This window comes from Mytilus edulis, chromosome 9 (genome assembly GCF_963676685.1).
Source record: "Mytilus edulis chromosome 9, xbMytEdul2.2, whole genome shotgun sequence".
In the NCBI taxonomy this organism is placed as follows: Eukaryota; Metazoa; Mollusca; class Bivalvia; order Mytilida; family Mytilidae; genus Mytilus; species Mytilus edulis.
The window spans coordinates 42070878-42091739 of NC_092352.1; the positions used below are offsets into that span (position 1 = coordinate 42070878).

The following is a 20862-nucleotide window of genomic DNA, read 5'->3' on the forward strand; positions in this document are numbered from 1 at the left end:
TTATTTGTCTGTATCCCTTGTTTTCGTCCAGCCACGTTGTCATGTGTACTTTGTTAAGTTTTGAATTTTAACACACCCTGGTATCTGTTTTGTTTATGTAGTTGGATGCATTACATATCTATACAGTACGACGCCTTACGTTTTACAGATCGGAAAAACCTATAAGTATTAAATGGGGTATATGAGAGGCAAATAATTTACATCTTTTTACTCATATTTTCCGACATTTCCATGCAGGTGTACTTTACTTTATTTCTAAATGCTTTTCATTATTGTAGACCTGCCATTTTAAGTTTTACCTTCCTTCAAAGACAAAACTAGAAACATGTCATATTTGTTATAAATCCCAATAATTGTTGATACAATACGTGCAAGTATAAGTATGGTTTGGGCAATTTCCTCGATAAAAAATACCGAGATATAATCTTAAATATCCTGCTGGAGAGTTCAATATTAACGGGAGATCTTTGAACTATCCAGTAAAATTTGATCACACTTGGGAGTGCAATGAGCTAAAGCATTGCATTTATTCAGTATTTAAGGCTGTATACTGACCACTTGTTATACAAATACTGATATCTTTTAGTTGTTCATGTCGCATTTTCTGTTATTTCTTCATTCAAACTTAGATGATAGGTTTATGTTAAATTTTTATGTAATAAAAGTACTTTCCCTGCATTTATGAATCTTAGGCTTCAATACAAATATATACAGTTCAGACGTCTTTTTCTTCTTTACATATAGATTTAGTATATCCACTCGACGTTTAAGCAGCTTGCCGTCTTCGTATTTTCCTACAAAAATTACATTATAATCTCAAAATCCTGCAAATTTTTTTCATCTATTTCACCTTCTTCTATGTCAAACAGTTATGCATCAATGCAAGGGTATGTTATCGTTAGACAGAAGTTGAAATATTGTCAAGATATGTTAAATAAATGATACATATTGAACTTTATGTCATATCACAAAGCTTTGTAAATAAATATAATATTACCTTGGAGACAATGTCACCTGTATTTTTTCTGTTGATAAGTGTAAGGACCACGTTATCATATAAATACTAAAATGTTGTATAACAATTACAGATTCAACAATCACATGCCCAAACGAACGATCATGGTAAGTTCATAGTATTGTATCATAACAACATTGTTTTTAATCATAACTGTAAACATAAGGTCTTAAGGTAGACTTTTGATGTCTTTCAACAATAATTTTTGTGGTGTCAGTCATTTTCTACTGGGACGTTTTTCTTATTGGCTTTTAAAAAGGAATCGTTTTTTGGATAAACATTATATCCAACGCGTAAAAAATTACGAGAGATTAGAATAAGATTCGGGACGGCTAATGTGTACCTAATGATTATTTTTTCAACTACGATGATGTCAAGCTTATTATTTTCTGTAAGTTGATCATGTAAATTTCATTGAATATTTCAAATTCCCAGCCAACAAAACGACAACCAGTGGCAATCAAATATCTTAGGAAATACTTAAAATCAGAGATGAATAAAAACGTCCTATCATAAAGGAATTGTTAACTTTTGATATTAGTTGATACTTATAGGTTATAACATGGCATTTTCCATATTGGCCCTGGTTTCAGCCCTTTATGTAGAATAAAACGAAAAAAAAAATTGAATATTTTTCTTTCTTCCAACAAAGCTTATAAATAAAGGCAACAGTAGTATAACGCTGTTCAAAATTCATAAATTGAAAAAACAAACACATTCAGGTTACAAACTAAAACTGATGGAAACGCATCAAATATAAAAGAACTACGACACAACAGAAACACAACATTAAAATGTAACACACACAGAAACGAACTATAATATAACAATGGCCATATTCCTAAATAAGTACAGGACATTTTCAGAACAACATATTATGACAGGACTACAATACAAACAAATAAAACAATATACATAATTGAGGTTGATTTAAAGTTGTAATAACAAAAAATATTCTGCATTGATTAATTATTATTTTAATTAGTCGATATATCAACGCTAATTTTTTGTGAACCCTACATTTTAAAAAGTTTTGTCCACAAGCATTATCTGTCTACAAACAAAACAACGTATACATGTGGAGATATTATTACTTTGAGATGTTCAGATTTTCATCATTAATGACTAATTTCAATCTGTGCGTCTTAGTTTCAAAATTAAATTACTCCATTGATGATATATATACGTAAGAGTTATTGGTATTTAAAAAACTTTATCAATCTTTCGTGGATGTACGCTAGCTGTATGATGGGCTTCATTGCAGTAAATTAAAGTTTTGCGGTACATTGTAATGTACAGTGGGTTAAAAAATAATCTAATCTTGAATGTTCCGCATAAGCATCTATATTTAATGAGACAGTCAGAAACTGACCTATGACATATGGTATTCATGCATTTCATTGGCTTTTTTTTCTATAAAAATCTATGTTAATTCAGCTGTTTGAAGACAAATTTGAGTTTTTATTTTTTTTTATTCAGGAACTGTATATTTCAATGAACTGTTATAGAACAGAGAGCGACAAAATAATATTTTTCCGGGAAGCCGGGACGGGACCTTTATTTTTTGCGGGAATAATATATTTGCATGTATCAGGAAACGCGACAATAAAAAATGCTTTATCCTGAAATTCGAATTTAGCGTTTATTTTCCCGGGAATTAGGGTTATCATCCATCTTCTTCTCCTCCTTAAAAGTAATGTGGAGAAAAACGACTTTTTTTGTTTTTAAAGAAGAATGTCTAAACATAAATGAATACACAAGACACCCCACACTCTCTTTACAAACAATTCTCATAATGACAACGTTATCTTTTCTTTGGGATATCGAAAACAATTGCCCAACCTAATCTTCAAGTATAATTGTTCGACGTTTCGTTTTCCACACTGCACCCCTTCTATTATAGTCAACTTTAAGACATCAGTTTTTTGTAGGCTTTGCAAATAATATCTAATTCACCGACCTAACTTACAACGATAGCCGTGCGATGGTGGTTAAAACATTGGAATTCATTGAATGAAAATATTTTTCCACATCAATTTGCTTTTTTTTTGGTTATTTTCTTTGTTGAGGCTGTGAAATACTTGTTCAAGATAATATTGATTACAAAAAATTGGAAACAAAGTTTAACGAATAGCTCATAGGCCTTCAAATGCATGTGCATAGCGGACGAAGGTTAATCCAGATAAGTGCTTTGGACTCATATGTATACTTTTGTAAAAGTAGATTGCATTACGATCCCCTATAGTTGTTTTTATGCCCCACCTACGATAGTAGAGGGGCATTATGTTTTCTGGTCTGTGCGTCCGTTCGTCCGTCCGTCCGTCCGTCCGTCTGTCCCACGTCAGGTTAAAGTTTTTGGTCAAGGTAGTTTTTTATGAAGTTGAAGTCCAATGGACTTCAAACTTAGTATACATGTTTCCTATGATATGATCTTTTAAATTTTAATGCCAAATTAGAGGGTTTACCCCAATTTCACGGTCCACTGAACATAGAAAATGATAGTGCGAGTGGGGCATTCGTGTACTGGGGACATATTCTTGTTTATATGTCATTTGGTTTCTTGCGGAGAGTTGTCTCATTGACAATTTTACCACATCTACTTAAGTAGGTATTAATGCATTTTATAAATTATTGTTATTGTATAAGATAATTTCCGGTATCATAATTTGTCTTCTGCTGTGACTTGCAATTTATCCAGAACTTCAGAACACATAGCTTTTTTGTGCTAAAAAATAAATAAATGAATACATCCCTGGCTTTCAACAGTTTTTGGTTTAATCATTATTGATAAGGTTGAATCCGGAAGCGCACAAAATTTAAAAAAGTGTTATTTTTTTTTGTACATTCCATTTAAAGTTATTTCACGATACTTATTTGTTTCTTCTTATAGAAGTTCTTATCTCGGTATGTTGGCATATGTATGATGTTTACTGTTTACATTGCAGTAAGTGTTGAAGGTATGTTATTTTGTACGAGCACTATTTTCTTTTTAGTGATTTCTTTAAATTTGTACTGTCCTTTTATTTTGACTTGTACACTTATTGTTCGAATGTTGATTTTCTCTCTGATATAGACACCTTCAAAAATGTTTCCGTGATAGATTCCTAACCATCTTTATTAATCGGCAAAATAACAGAATCCGTGCTCATTGTTATTTCAAATACCATAGATGAATATAATAGGACAGACAAGGAACAGCCAATGAAACGCATATGTAATGTATTTAATGAATTTGGCTAAGGAAATGTCTGAGTTATTGTACAGGAGGGCTCCAAGCGATTGTACAGTCAATTAAAATATCCGACATTTAAAAAATGAATATATTGGAGTTTCTACTTAGACAATGACTTTCAAACTTTTAGACAGGTAAGACTATATATCAGAAAAGGTACATATGAAAATTCTGATAGTAACGATGGGTTTTTCGATGTTTATTAAACATTTTTGTTCGCTGCTCCGTCACAGTTTTAATCGATTTACTAGGAGCCCCAACATTCTAATTAAAACGTTTGGAAGCATATGTTGTTTTTATTATTTTATTGGTTCATATATACGTATAGAATGTTTTGATTACCAACAACATGAAGCAGAAACGTTTTATAGTAACACTTGAGTTCATCAAACCTTCCATCAAGCAACTTGTTATGGTTACGAATGTCGGAGCCCCGCTTGACAGTCACCCGAATGACCAAATTATAATAAAACCGTACAGTTCCGTTCCTACACTGTGGACTTCGACTTTCTCCAAATGTTTGTGAAAATATAGGATAAAATTACAAACAAGCTTAAAGTACTTAGTACTACATACTTAGTAGCAAATATGTTTTCCAAAGACTAAGGTATTGACATAATCTATATGATTGAATCTGCATTGCTTAACTTTGTATAAATGTTAATGTATTTATTGGTTACTTGTAAGATGTAACGTACATAGATGGAAAATCATTTCATAAAAGTCTGATAAGACCTAGTTAGTATAAAAGAAACAAACATGGGAGTGAATATAACTAAAATCGTCTGAATTATTTTAAAGAAAGAAAAAGTGGGACAAAATGGTTAACATCCACTGCCATACCATAAAGATGTCTGCGTATACTTCACAAAACTTGTTAATGTCAAATTTAAAATAAAAATATTTGATATTAAATGCATGTTTCTCGTCTGTTGAGAAATTGAATTTACCATTTTTGGTACAGGATTTTTTTTGGTTAAATGTCAAATTTATTCTTTCGTTTCAAAATTTTGCTTGTTTGTGTGTTAGTTTTATAATCCACAAAATTTAATGTACCTTCATTTTTTCTTTCATTAGATTTACATTAGAATTTAATGTAACCAAATTTTATGCTTTCGTAAGATAAAGTTTTCCAAAATAAATGTTTTATTCCTATTTTTTTTTGGCATTGCGTTTGTTTTAATCTTTATCCCGTCGTCTTTCTCGTATTTTGCCCTGTTCGCAGAATTTCTCATAAACTGTTAGTCATATGCTATTCAGGTCTAAATTATGTTACCCTTATATGCATAGTTATTGAAAAATTATTTTGGTTTCGCACGTGAGTCATGCAGGAGTGTACTGAGCGGAATTATAAGCAGAAGTATAATTTCATCTAAGGTTGGCGCCAGATTGGCATTGTGGAATGTGTAAGTAAGCACCCATGTTAGGTCGGAATGGGACGTCGTTTGGCTGTGCGGGATGTTCAAGTACGTATTGACGTTCGGTAGGAATGGGACATCGTTTGACTGTGCAGTATGCTTAAATAAGCATTGACGTTGTGCTGGAATGGAACGTTCACTCATTTGTCTCGTGTAAGGCATTTCCACGCTCCCTTTACGCGTAAAAGCCAGACAGACATGTTGAAACCATCATTTATACTATAAAAGAAATGTTTATGTTAAATATTCGGGTTGTTTTTTTAATATTGAAATAATATCCTAATATCGATACATGCACTACATTAATGACAGTTGTCTGGGCGCTCTTAGATATAAAGAACATTTGTTACTGCAAGCTTAAAGCTGAGATAGATCAACAAAGTTAATGTTAGAGAAAAAATAGAGGGTGAAATACCGACTTGCAGCAAGAGTGGAGAGAGATTTCAGAATTTTTAATAAAAGATGTAAAGCCGACATAAAAACACCACACTGCTAACGTATGACGTTTTCTAATTAATACTCATGACTTTATATATACCAATTTACCAGAGTAAACCCAGTCACAAACAAATCGCCGTACTCGTACATTAAAGTAATGAATGAAAAAAAAAAAAAATTGTGAAAAATACAAGAGACAACATATATTTCTGTGCAATGTGCTTGTTTTATTGAAAATTTTGTAATCTATGATACGCAACATGATCTGAAAAGGCAGAACAAATTTGAAAGTTGAAATCATAATGCATTGAGTGAGTGTTTTGCTATTTCCTGTACCGATACTGTATGGCAACTTGTTCATGTGAACACCTCATTTATCTGAGAGTGTCGTGCAATACATTATACTCACACCATATGGTATTTTTTAAAGGAGGAGCTTACGGTGCCAGCTGTACAGGTAACGGAACCGGAGATTGCACAGAAAAAAATAATACAGTTTGTAACGGCACTTGTAAATGTACTGCCAATTCATTTCGAAAAAGTACTCCAGGATGTGCAAGAAGTAAGTACTATTTATCAATCGTTTTTTTCTTACTTTTCTGTCTAATTGACATGTGTCCCTTGTCATTCCCTGCTTTCCTTTATTAAATCATTTCTTTAAAATTTCTGATAAAAAAACCAACAAATTTTTAAAAGATCATAATGATATAACAAGTGTACATTTAAAAGCTTCCGCAGTGAAGTGATCGCTTCATTTTTGTAAAATCAATTATACCCAAAAACTTTGCGTTGACAAAAATAACAGTTAGATGAACACTAAAAATACTCTTCAATTCAATTGATGTCAAAAGTAATGGGGATTTTGACAATTGTTTCACGACAATAAAAGTAAGAACAAACTTAACTTGGATCGTCAAGCTTCGTCGATATCAAATGTTGACAATTGTGATAGAATTTCACTTCTATAACGTGGTAAATACTACATAAAAATGTAAAAGGAAATCTCATAGCATTTACGCATTTTTGTTTAGAAGTATTTACAAAATCATCCTCCCCTGGGTTAAATAACAGATTGTAGTACCAATTAGATGTGTAAAAATAGAACATAGATATATGGAGACTCGATTGAGCTTCATATTTATAATTGATATAATTGTGAGTGTTTTTGAATAGAGAAAAATTAATTTCGTAATTTTGTATTGAAAATAAGAATTTATCTTATGAATAAACTAGCGTCAAATATGTAAAATGATTCCCGAAACAAGCAGATAACTTGCGCCAGCGTCTGATGGAATTGGTCAGTACTCACCAAAACATACCCAACATATAATGGATTTTTTACAAGTTTGTTCAAACACTTTATTTTAGTGTCTTTGTAGGGCAAAAACTACAGAAACGCGTTATTTCTAAATATGGTTTTTTTTACTAAACCAGGTGTTTTAATGATTTAGAAAATATTCTATAATATTTAAACGGATTTGCACTAATCTATTAACGATTTTCTCTTACCCGTACAATATTTCAAGAGCTGTATATGTAAATAATGCCCCTATATTCTTATTTTCCTAAAGCAAGATAAAAACATTTTTCGTCGTTTTTGTAGGCATTGTTTTGGTATTACGTGAAATAAAGGGATAACATGTAAAACTGATAAAATTCATCTGTTGATTTTTCTAGATCCATTAGAGTAATCCTATAAAAAGGATAACAAATACTTACTTTAAATATTTTTAAGTCTAGTAAATACATTATTGTCATCTTTAAACTGCAATCTTAAACATCTTTGTACCAATTAGAGGTGAATAGAGTATAATTTTTCAGTTTCTTCGAAGTTTATTCAGCATAACAATTCTTATTTTAGAAATTGCGCTAAAGCAGAACTGTACAGCTGGACAACCGGCTGATCAGTGTGAAGACTCTAATGCAGCATGTGATGGTACTGCATTAAAATGTCAATGCAAGTCCACTCACTTTGTTAGTAAAACTGGACCAGCCTGTAAACCAAGTAATATTATATAGAACTTGTAGTAATTTGATTTCTTTTTATATATTGTTTTTATGTTTATTATTAATATGTGGTGACATTGAACCGAACCCGGGTCCTGAGCGCACACACGAGTATTCCGAGAAAACATTGTCAATTTTCCATTGCAACATTAGAAGCCTTAGAAATAAACTGAACTATATTGCCGATATTATTGAGGATTATGATGTAGTATTTTTCACAGAAACACATTTAGACTCTAATATTACTGATTACGATATATCTATTATGGGGTTTGAAGCACAAGTTCGAAAAGACAGAAATTCACATGGTGGTGGTATTATCATGTATTTTAAAAATTACGTTCACATAATCCGTCGACAAGATTTAGAGCATGATGAAATTGAGAGCATGTGGTTTGAGTTAAAGACCAAACTTCGATCTATTTTGATTAATATAAATTATAGGTCGGAAAGGCAATCTACAGTTTATTTCTGGCAATACTTTGATCAAATGTTGAAAAACGCCCTTGATGAAAATAATTATATAATTTGCTTAGGTGATCTGAATAAAAATTTTATGTCTGATCTACCGTCAAATATTAGAGATATTATTTTTATTAATGGCCTGATTAACATAATTGACAAAGCCACGCACTTTGACACACGAACAAGTAGCTCGTCACTACTTGACGCTATTTTAGTTACAGACTCTATACCAGTTTTAGATAAAGACACAATACCTATTGATAGAGGTATAAGTGACCATGATGGAACATATGTCACAATTGATTGTGGTTTTAGTAAAAGTCGAACATATATTAGATCTATATGGGATTATAAAAGAGGGGATTATGACTTGATGAAACAAAAAGTACTTAATACTAATTGGGAAATTTTGATTTCTGATGCAAGTGATGTTCATGTTGCTGCTACAAATTTCACCAACACTTTTATTAATATAGCATCTGCGTGTATACCTACAAGGGAAGTAACTATAAGATGTGATGATAAAGTTTGGTTTGATTCAAATTTGAGACGGGAAACGAGAAAACGGGACAGATTTCGAAAAATTTTTATGCGTTCACATAGTACATCTGCTGAACATAAATATAAGCAACAAAGGAACAAAGTTAATAATTTAAAAAAGCAAGCTAAAAAGCATTTTTACGCGACTATTAACGAGAATTTGGATGAACTTAAAGTTGCAAACTGTAAACAGTATTGGAAGACCATCAATATGCTAATTAAAAGCGACAGACCAACTCATGATATTCCTCCGCTAAGAGACCCGGATCATAACTTTAACCTTGCGTATGAAGGAACAGAAAAGTCTGAGATTTTAAATAAATATTTTTGTTCTATTTCTAATATAAATGATGCTAATAAAAATTTACCGGAATTTGATGATCGCTGTCATGATTTTCTTTCGCAGATAATTGTTAGTGAACAAGATGTACTTGATATTATTTCCACGCTTGATCCAAATAAAGCGGTAGGACCAGATATTGTTAGCAACAGAATGTTACTTGCTGTCAGAAATGAAATTTCAAAACCATTATGTTTACTTTTTAATAAATCACTTCATGAGAGAGTATTTCCCGATCAATGGAAAATTGCATATGTTATTCCCTTATTCAAAAGTGGTGACAAATCACTACCTTCTAACTACAGGCCTGTCTCCTTATTGTCATGTGTTAGTAAATTATTAGAAAAAATTGTTTTCAAAAATATTTTTAACCATTTACATGAAAATAAACTGTTGTATAAGTATCAATCTGGATTTATTCCAGGATATTCCACTACTCACCAATTAATTGAACTTTACAACAAAATTTTATTGGCGCTAAATGATAAGCTAGTTACTAGCATTACATTTGCAGATATAAGTAAAGCTTTTGATACGGTTTGGATTAAGGCTTTACTATACAAACTTGAAAAATATGGTATAAAGGGAGACTTGCTGTGTTGGTTAAAAAGCTACCTATGTAGCCGATCTCAGAAAGTTGTCTTAAAAGATTCACTTTCAAAATTTGGAAAATTAAACGCCGGTGTGCCTCAGGGTTCGGTATTAGGACCGTTATTGTTTTTGATATATATTAATGATATAGCTGATGGTTTTTCTGGATTTGGGAGGCTTTTTGCAGATGACACTTCAATAGGTCATACTGCTCCTAATGAATCGATCTTAAGAAATTTAATCAGCACAGATCTTGTTTATTTAAATGCGTGGTCAAACAGATGGCTAGTGAAGTTTAACCCAAATAAAACAGATATTATGATATTCAGTATGAAAACTATACAAAGTAATTTTTCTTTTGATTTTGATGGCATTACATTAGAGCCAGTTCATACGCATAAACATCTTGGTGTCATATTTAGTAGTGATTGTAAATGGAGTAAGCATGTTGATAGGCTGATAGAAAAAACTTCGAAGCAGCTTAATGTTTTACGAAAACTAAAATTTAGACTTAAGAGGGAATATTTGGAAAAAATTTATATGACTTTTATTCGGCCAATTTTGGAGTATTCGTCAGAAGTATGGGATAACTGTGGACAAACAAATTCTGATCGGTTGGAAAATATCCAAATCGAGGCTGCTCGAATAGTTACGGGTTTAACAAGTTACGCTAGCCGGAACAGTATCTATTTGGAGACGGGATGGGAAAAATTAAGCGTCAGACGGGAGGTTAAAAAATTATCTATGTTTTATAAGATTATAAATAACCAAGCGCCAGATTATTTACACGATTTGGTTCCGGATTTTGTATCAGATATTTGTAATTATAATTTGCGTAACAGTCAAAATATTACTATTCCCGTAAATCGTTTATCAGCTTATCAACAGTCTTATTTTCCGTCATCTATTGCACTGTGGAACTCTTTAGACTTAAGTATAAGACATATTCCTACATTTTCCTTTTTTAAATTAAACTTGCACAAACTATACTATAGAAATAATAAATCTCCGAGATTTGGTTCTTTAGGAGATCGTTTGTATTCTGTTTTACACACAAGGCTGCGTAACAGATGTAGCGCACTGCGTGCTGACTTGTTCAAAGCAAATTTGATACAAAATGCATATTGTGCATGTGGTTTTATGAATGAAAATGTTGAACACTATCTATTATATTGTATTAATTTTTCAGCTCAGAGAAATCTGATGTTAAACGAAATTAATGTCTTAAATGTAAATATTACTATAGATTTATTATTATTTGGTGATCATGCTTTAAGTACTGAAGAAAATGATAATATTTGTTTATCTGTTCAAAGGTATATAAAAAATACCAAACGTTTTTCTCTGCATTGACAACCTTAATTCTGTTTACAACACATGTGATTAAAGATATTTCTATATACATGTAATGACAATAATCGAATGATCTTGGTGAATATTTACTGTTATGTTTTGTTATCAATAACGATTCAATGGATTTTAACGAAAGAATATAAGAATAAGTTTCAAATCTATACTTACTATTGTGCAGCATACATCCTTTTCGTAAACTTGGATTATATGTTAAGATCCCATACTTTATCATGAGAAAAACACACACACTTATTTAAGTTATGTCCACAAGAACAAAATTTGCGCATAGGTAATTCCACTAACCATTCGGTGTGTTTGTGTCGTATTTATACAGTAAAAAGATGCACTCGATTAAAATCCATTGATTCGCTTCAAAAAGTTTCCTTTTGTTTTCATGTCTTTATTCTTAAACTATTTGTTAGTATGAAATATTTGATGTGTTCATTAATTATTGTGTATATTTTGTTTTTGTTTTGGAGAAGACGTTACTAAGTTGTAAAACTTGTGTCTGATCCTTTTGTCATTTTGAACAATAAAATATGTTTAAACTAAAACCAAGTAAGACTTTGTGAAAGCATCAGAGGAAAACAATATTGATTTATACTAACTTTTTAAGCAACTACATTATGTGATACAGTTAACCCTCTATGCCAGGAGAAAATATTTTGGTCTATGATATTTTCTAAAAACTGCCATGAGGCCAATATTTTTCACGTGGTGAATATAAAAATTGATTTTAACCACGGACACTACTTTTGTAATGTATGCATGATACCCAAATAAGTTGCGTTTGCAACCACGAAAGGCCAATAGTGTAATGTGATGTTTCAAAATTATTTCGTGACAACCAAAGCACGAACTTCATTAGCGTGGAACGTTAACCTACGTTACATGGTTATAATGGATTTTTTACAAGTTTTTTCAAACACTTTATCTTATTGTCTTTGTAGGGCAAAAACGACAGAAACGCGTTATTTCTAAATATGTGTTTTTTAATGGACCAGGTGTTTTATATTATAGTAAATATTCTATAATATTTAAACGGATTTGCAGTAATCTATGAACGATTTCCTCTTACCCGTACAATATTACAAGAGCTGTATATATAAATAATGCCCCTATATTCTTATTTTCCTAAAGCAAGATAAAAACATTTTTCGTCGTTTTTGTAGGCATTGTTTTGGTATTACGTGAAATAAAGGGAACACATGTAAAACTGATAAAATTCATCTGTTGATTTTTCTAGATCCATTAGAGTAATACTATAAAAAGGATAACATATACTTACTTTAAAATATTTTTAAGTCTTGTAAATACACTATTGTCATCTTTAAACTGCAATCTTAAACATCTTTGTACCAATTAGAGGTGAATAGAGTATAATTTTTCAGTTTCTTCGAAGTTTATTCAGCACAACAATTCTTATTTTAGAAATTGCGCTAAAGCAGATCTGTACAGCTGGACAACCGGCTGATCAGTGTGAAGACTCTAATGCAGCATGTAATGGTACTGCATTAAAATGTCAATGCAAGTCCACTCACTTTGTTAGTAAAACTGGAGCCTGTAAACTAGGTAAGACTTTGTGAAAGCATCAGAGGTAACAATATTGATTTATACTAATTTTTTAAGCAAATACATTATGTGATACAGTTAACCCTCTGTGCCAGGAGGAAATATTTTGGTCTATGATATTTTCTAAAAACTGCCATGTGGCCAATATTTTTCACGTGGTGAATATAAAAATTGATTTAAACCACGGACACTTCTTGTGTAATGTATACAAGCTACCCAAATAAGTTGCGTTTGCAACCACGAAAGGCCAATAGTGTGATGTGATGTTTCAAAATTGTTTTGTGACAACCAAAGCACGAACTTCTTTAGCGTGGATCGTCAACCTACGTCCATTTCAAATGTTGAAAGTTTTAATAGAATATTACCGCTAAATTCACTAAAATACATCATAAAAATGTAAGAATAAATTTCTTAACATTAACGTATCTATTGTATTTCTCTACCGGTATTGATTAACGATACAAAATAATCTTTCACCGGTGAAGATAAATACTGATCAGAAAGTGTTTTTAATACCATTATCGTACATTTTAAAGATATTAATTTTAAACTGTGATATCAGTACTATATACATAAAAAGACACGATGATTTATATTTAACGTCCATTGTGAAAATGAAATTAGGGAATGCTATTATATTTGCTGCTTTATGTGAATTCAAGAATTGGTTAAGAGCGACTTTCATACAAAATTTAAAGATATTTCAGATCCACATTCTTTTCGGAATGTTCCACGTAGTCTTTAGCTTGTTACAATTTTCCAAATTATACTCATCTATACAAGTTGTCGGGAACAATGGTTTTCCCTTGTCGCGTTAACAAGAAACGATTCCTGTTCGTGAATTTAGCCATGTAAAGTCATGTTGTGAATGTTGATGAACTAGAGATACCTATATTAATAGACGACTATCCGTTAAATGATTTTTGTTAAAAAAAATTGTACTATCACAAAATCATAGTACGTCACATCGGGTTGCATACGAAAAAGGGTATAAAAAAATCCCTTTAATTTGACAGTTGTAGGAAATTTATCCTACATTTAATTTTTAGTAAAAACAGTTCTGAGTCATAAACATATATCTAAGTTGTTCCAATACTTTCTTTATTTTGTGTTTCTATAGAACACTTTGGAAACTTGTGGTTACATGGTTACTCAATCTTTTACAGAGAGAAAAAATTGGAGAATTTTTTATTTTTTAACTTCCAGTGATGACTATTTTCTTATATGCGACAAATGTTATTCGAAAATACCTTACTCATTTCAAGTATTTACTAATTTGAAAAACTGATAAATTCTGCACAATGTTTTGAAAAGTGCAAATTTTACAAAAGATTAACAGGGACAAATCACCTATTATCAACTATTATGGGAAGCTGCGCATGCAGCTCAGACGTTGTGTCACAGTTTGTACTCTTATTTGTTAAAACTATTTCAAAACATTAGATATTCTGTGATTAAGTCTCAAAACACATTTTAATTGAAAATTGCCTTGACACAGGACTCCACCATGAATATTAGCAGAAAGAAACAGTTTATAGTACTCTGTTATTTGTCTTGATGGATAGTACTTTTACTGTTTAGTCTGTTCATGGTGGGATCTATTTAACGTTGATCTGTACTTATATCTCCCGTCATTGTGTTATTGTTCAATGATAATTTTTGTATTCTTGTCTTATATGCTTTGTATTTTTTCACATCATAACAGATAGTTATCAAAGGTACCAGGATTATTACTTAGTACGCCAGACGCGCGTTTCGTCTACATAAGACTCATCAGTGACGCTCATATCAAAATATTTATTAAGCCAAACAATTAAAAGTTGAGAGATAAAAAAATGACGATTAAACGATATGGATGCGTACAAAATGATAAAATCGTGCACAGAAGACTGAGTTTATGATATATATATGTACATGCATTTGTTCAAGAACTCGATAAATATTATTTTTCACCAGTTATTATATTCAGATGACTATAACTACTTGCAACACTTGTCCAAATGACTGTTTTACATCCGGGAAATGCTTAATTAATTCCAAACAAATGCTTCATATAAAGCTATATATTTTTTTTAATTTTGGAATCAAATGACCTTCTTTCTGATGATCTTTATATTTTAGTACTAGCATTTTGGTAAAACTATATATATTGATCACTGACGTACGGCTGATAAAAGTAAATCAAATTTAACGTTAGTTATGCGTCAGGGAAATGGAGACGTAAACTCATCAAAGATAGTAAAGATACCAATTTAATTTGCTAATAATCAGATTGTTTATTTCATTTTGATATAATAGCATGATTATATATAACTTTATTGTATATGACAGACAGGGAATATGATATATCATGAGTTTATTTCTTACTGTACATGTTTGACATGTTCCAAAAAATCCATGCTTGGATTATTGAATTACCTAATTATAATTTCTAATTATAGATACAACGTTTAGTGTATAGAACCATATATGTTTTTAAATATCATTTACAAATTACAGTGACTACTGCCTTGAAAGGAGCTTGTGACACCTCGGATTCTTTTTCACACCAATGTGCTGTAGCCAACGCGGAATGTAGAAATGAAGGAACTGATAAATGTCTGTGTAAAGCCACCCACTATGTAAAGGGAGCCGCTTGTGAAATCAGTAAGACTAGAAATATAATCATGTTTGTAACTAATTACTTGTTTTCAATTTATTATAATAACTTCATACTTTTCGTTTGTTGCTCTACAAAGAAGTACTACTTTACTGATTTTATCTTTGGACACCAACTACTTTCAAATTCTTATTGTATACTCATGTTAAATTGCTGGAATGATGTTTGTAGAAACCGCCTTCCTATGAGTGAGATTTTGATTTTGATATATGTTTATATGGTAGTACCGTGTTACTTAGTATATGGAAATAAAATTGCGTACTTAAAATATTAGTATAATTTCGGTCTTGAGTAATTTTGATATTTAGTTTATTTTTGTTCATATCTAACTCAGGAAAGAAACCAGACGAAGAAGGTTGTGCAGCAGATGAGTGTGTTACTCATGCTACTTGTAATACTAAGTCTAATCCTACTAAATGCCAATGTGATACAGGTTATACTGCCACACCAACCACCACACCTACCATGTGTAAGTTTAAGTTAAATTGCAATAAATTTGAAATATATGGCATAAACTGGTCGATGTCACTGTAAAAAATGTCACTTAATGTTTGTTTCTATAATTTGTAATTTATTTTTTACATCAAGATAGCTTAATTCAAATTTCAGGAATAAGTATTACACATATTTCGTGTAGCCAAAAGAAGTCAAACAAGTGAATATTGTGACTTGTACATAGAAGAAGCTTTTTACTGTTTCATTCGCGCGCCGATGAGTCTTATGTAAGTAAAACGAACGTCTTGCGTAAAACCTTCTTTAACTGGAGTATCTAATAAGCTTTTGGAGTCTTTGATTCCTCTTTTGTCTAGTCGATACTGTATTTTTTTCTACATTTCTTAATACGTTTACTCAAAGACATTGTTTACTTTGCCCAAAATGACAGAAAACAACATTACGACTACCAGTATGGTTAAAATTTTGTGTATTTTCTCTATTTAGGACGACTAATAAAATTTGGATATTCCTAAGTTTTTCTTACTGTCTTGTCGATCGCGTATTTTACTATTCATGAACAAGCTTAAAGGGTTTATTAAACTCAGAATGAAAATTGGGAATGTGTCAGAGAGACAACAACCGGACCAAAGACAGAAAACAGCCGAAAGGCAGGAATGGGTCTTTGATACAGCGAGAACATCCCGCACCCGGAAGCATGCTTCATCTGGCACATAGGAATGTGTGTACTGGTTTAGTGATAATGGACGTCATACAAAACTCTGAAATATATCAAAGAAACTAAATTAGAATTCAATCAGGACTAACGACAGTCAGAGCCACATCACTTGGGACAGACGCAAAATGCGGCGGGGTTAAACATGTTTTATGTAATCTCAACCCTCCCCCTACACCTCTCATATAGTGGTTGATTCGCAAACTTGGTGAATGAAACAAAACATTAATCCATTTTAGCATTTCCGTTATCGACTTGATATCATATGGGATGAAAAAAACTAAATCATGATGTTGAGTTAATTTGAAGTAAACGTCTGTGTTTTTTTTCTTTCAGGCAGTGGTGTACCTAAAGTCACAACTTTGTCGCACATGTGTGTGGTACCTATTCTTTTATTGATGATGTTTCCTCTACAATAAATGTTTCTTCTCGCTAGTTTTTAGGTATACAATTTTTGTGATATTTGATTATTCTTTATAACATCTAAGTTTAAGCTTTTAGAAAATCTATAAGGTGTTTATTGGTACCCTATACATTTTATTTTTGTTGCTGTTTTTTTGTGTGTATATTTCTTTTAATCATTATCTTCCGATATTTTGAGAAACCATTTTAATATAACTCAAAACGATTTATCTATTTATTAGTAGTATACCGCTGTTCAAACTCACAAATCCATGGACAAAAAACAAAATCGGGGTAACAAACTAAAAGTGAGGGAAACGCATTAAATATAAGAGGAGAACAACGACACAACACTACAATGTAACACACACATAAACGGACCAAGCATCAGACAAAATCCCACGAGAATAACAAATAAAACATCAAAATCAAATACATGAATTTGGGATAGACAAGTACCGTGACACGTCTTATCGCAATGTGAATTTACACTCAAAAATAAGAGAAAACAAACGACGCAACGTTAAAATGTAATACACACAGAAACGAACTATAATATAACAATGGCCATATTCCTGACTTGGTACAGGACATTTTTAAAGGGAAAAATGGTGGGTTGAACCTGGTTTTGTGGCATGCCAAACCTCCCTCTTTTATAGCCATGTGAAATATAACATTAAAATGACAACTCAACACCACAGGACTACAATCATAAATTAATTGGAGAACACAATTGACAAAGAAACACACGAACAACAGCCAACAAAAGGCAACAAGTTCAAAATTGTAATACGCCAGAAGTGCATTTTGTCCTCACAAGATCTACTAGAGACGACCAGATACAATAGTTTGAAAGCCAAAACAAGCTCAAAGTCGAACAGCATCGAGGACCAAAAGATAAAAACAGTTATGCCAAAAACGGCCAGGGTTTTGATCAGTAATGTCACTTATAACAAAAATTGAGTACATTTTGTCGGATGTTAAAAAGCGCTTATTTATTGTAATGACTCTCGCTGCGATTAAGACTTTTTTGTTTCATGTTTTTTTTTTCTGGCACCTGTTTATTGTTTAAGTACTATAGGTTGAAAAACAAACGCTTTAAACTTAAGCAAAAACAGTACATGTATACCTAATAAAAAGAGAAGAATATCGAAGCATTTAATATCAATAGCTCTTTATTCTACTTATAAGTTAAAAAGGTACTATCTAAAGTACAAACAAAATGTATGTATTCGCTCACTGTATAATGATTTAAAAAGAGTACTACTGGCAAACATAACTCTCTATATTTAATATTTGTATTGTTCTCTGTTTGAAGAAATCATAGTAAATATCCTCTTTAGCCAAATAACAAGTAAAGTATGATATAAGAGTCATTAGATATTTGAAAATACTTCTCTTTGTTTGACATTTATAGGTAATTTTGCAGTGACCATGGCTGTAGTGGAGATATCCAATTCTCTTCTGTTGTTTATTATACTGGCATACTTGGAAATGAAATTTGAAAAAAGCTGCCGGTCTTAATATCAACACTTGTGTGTGACGCTTGTAACGTGATGTCTGTGAATATAAGATGTAGAAACTTACATACTTCAGTTATCATTGTAATTGGAAACAAAATCGAAAAAATGGAACCTATGACAAATGTCTAGTGATCAGACAAAACGGCATTATTAACTATTTGTTTTATTATGTAAGTAGGAAATTAACAATTTAATCATAACAGGACAATCGCAGATCTGCTGTTATGTTCCTAACATTGTAAATTCATTCGATTACACCATTGTTATCCTTAAGTAATTATCATTTGTCAATTTTTTAAAAGGTTTCATCCTATATCATTACATGTTTTATTTTGTTTTTAACATTAGAATTTGATTATTCGAACTATGGCAATGAATGAGGATTAAATAATATGATGTAAATAATTTAATGTTAATGCAAAATGGTTTTAAATGTTGTGAGAATGTTATAACTAATGAAACGTTCTGCATGTTAATGAAGGTTGTAATTGCAATGCAACTTGATGTACATACATGTACGTTTAGGATATATTTAAATTAAAAACATGTATTACCTTTTGTGCTATTATAGAATATAAAATATACAAAATACAACAACTGTAGTTGAATATCTTGTGTAAGTTATACCTTAATAAAATATTAAAATAATACCGATGTTAAGAATCAAAAAGGGAAATACATTATGAGCAGACATAAGTACTTCAAGTAGAAAGATAAAGATGAAAAACAACAGCAGTAAAAAGACATTACAAAGAAACAAAGGATAATCATTAGCATTTTCATTAGTGATACTCCTTTACAAAACATATACACTACAATGAAAGACATTTCTTCCCAAGTTGTTTTCAATCAAGTTATTAAAATAATCATGTCAAATCTTGTTTGTATTCATAAACATATATAGAGGAAACATATGAAGTGGAATTAAGCCACAAAAAGTCACTGAAAAATGTTGCATGATCCCAGGTGCTCTGGAAGGGTAAACAAATTCTAATCCAAATGTGTCATCCGTTGTATAACTCATTTTAGTAAAAATCCGATAAGAAGTGTCTTTCGGTAGGTCACATTCGGGAAAAAGGGGACTGAATTGTCATAACGGCATTTTGAATATATTCGCTATCATATCTGACACATATATTCCAGAACGTGATAGTGTCCGTATAATTCACGTAGGGATATTTAAACTTCACCAGTTGGATCTCTTTGTTAAATAGATTGCATTTGATCAGCAGCTCTCCATCAAGGAAATTATGATAAGAAAAAAATTTAGAAAACTCCAAGGAAGTCCCTAATAAAATGTCTAGATCAAAAGCTTAAACACATCAAACGAAATAATAACAACTGTCTTAAACCTTACTTAATACAGGCGTTTTTTTTCTAGAAGTTGTAGATAAGACATGGTTTTATAACCGGCCAAACCTGTCAATTGTATGACAGACGCATAAAATTCAATTTTTTGACAACGATGTGTTGACAAAACAAACTGACATATTTGGTAAAAATGTTTAAAATAGGGGTACAGCGGTCAACATTGTGTTATAATCTGAATTACTATAAAACGAACAAATAACACAAATATTGACAAAGCTTATTAGCAAAAACGAAAGACAAGAATACAAAAGTTTACCATAACACAATAACACAATGACAGGATGAATAATACCTAGACTAATCGGAAAAAGTATTGATATACAAAGACCAATAAAAGAATCATTTGACACGTTATTAAGATGACAAGCAAAGTCAGTACCTATAATATATACTTTAAGACCATTATGTATGTATATCAACAAGGTCTTAATATCATCCGCTAAAAATTGTTTTAGAAAAAGGTCGTGACGTATTTGACATACCCCTGGTGTTGCATATTTTACTTTTTTGGTTCACTATAAACAAAATACACACATGTTTAATACCACGTCACCAGTAAACAGTAATGCAAGCCCTAGAATACCGTGTCCATTGTCAATTTCTAGAAGTAAGTCAAGTTAAAAGGCAGGCTTAATTGTATTGTTTTATCCCTAATCTCAAATTCGATGTGATTGATGCTTCCAACACAGTCACCAAATTAAAATTATTAAGTATAGTAAAAGTTCAATTATAAGTTAATATTGAAATTAAAAGACCTACGAACAAAAA

At 31.3% G+C, this 20862-nt stretch overlaps 1 protein-coding gene across 1 annotated transcript; it reads left to right on the forward strand.

Moving 5' to 3' along the window:
- Window positions 1–1042: 1042 nt before the first annotated feature.
- On the forward strand, window positions 1043–19312 carry LOC139488358 (cell death abnormality protein 1-like). The gene is made up of 9 exons (XM_071273890.1): window positions 1043–1122; window positions 3906–3972; window positions 6534–6665; window positions 7965–8108; window positions 12831–12971; window positions 15471–15617; window positions 15965–16099; window positions 17135–17241; window positions 18618–19312. Exons 1-8 carry the CDS (start codon window positions 1069–1071, stop codon window positions 17215–17217), a joined length of 903 nt encoding a protein of 300 aa, XP_071129991.1. The 5' UTR covers window positions 1043–1068; the 3' UTR covers window positions 17218–17241; window positions 18618–19312.
- Window positions 19313–20862: the final 1550 nt, after the last annotated feature.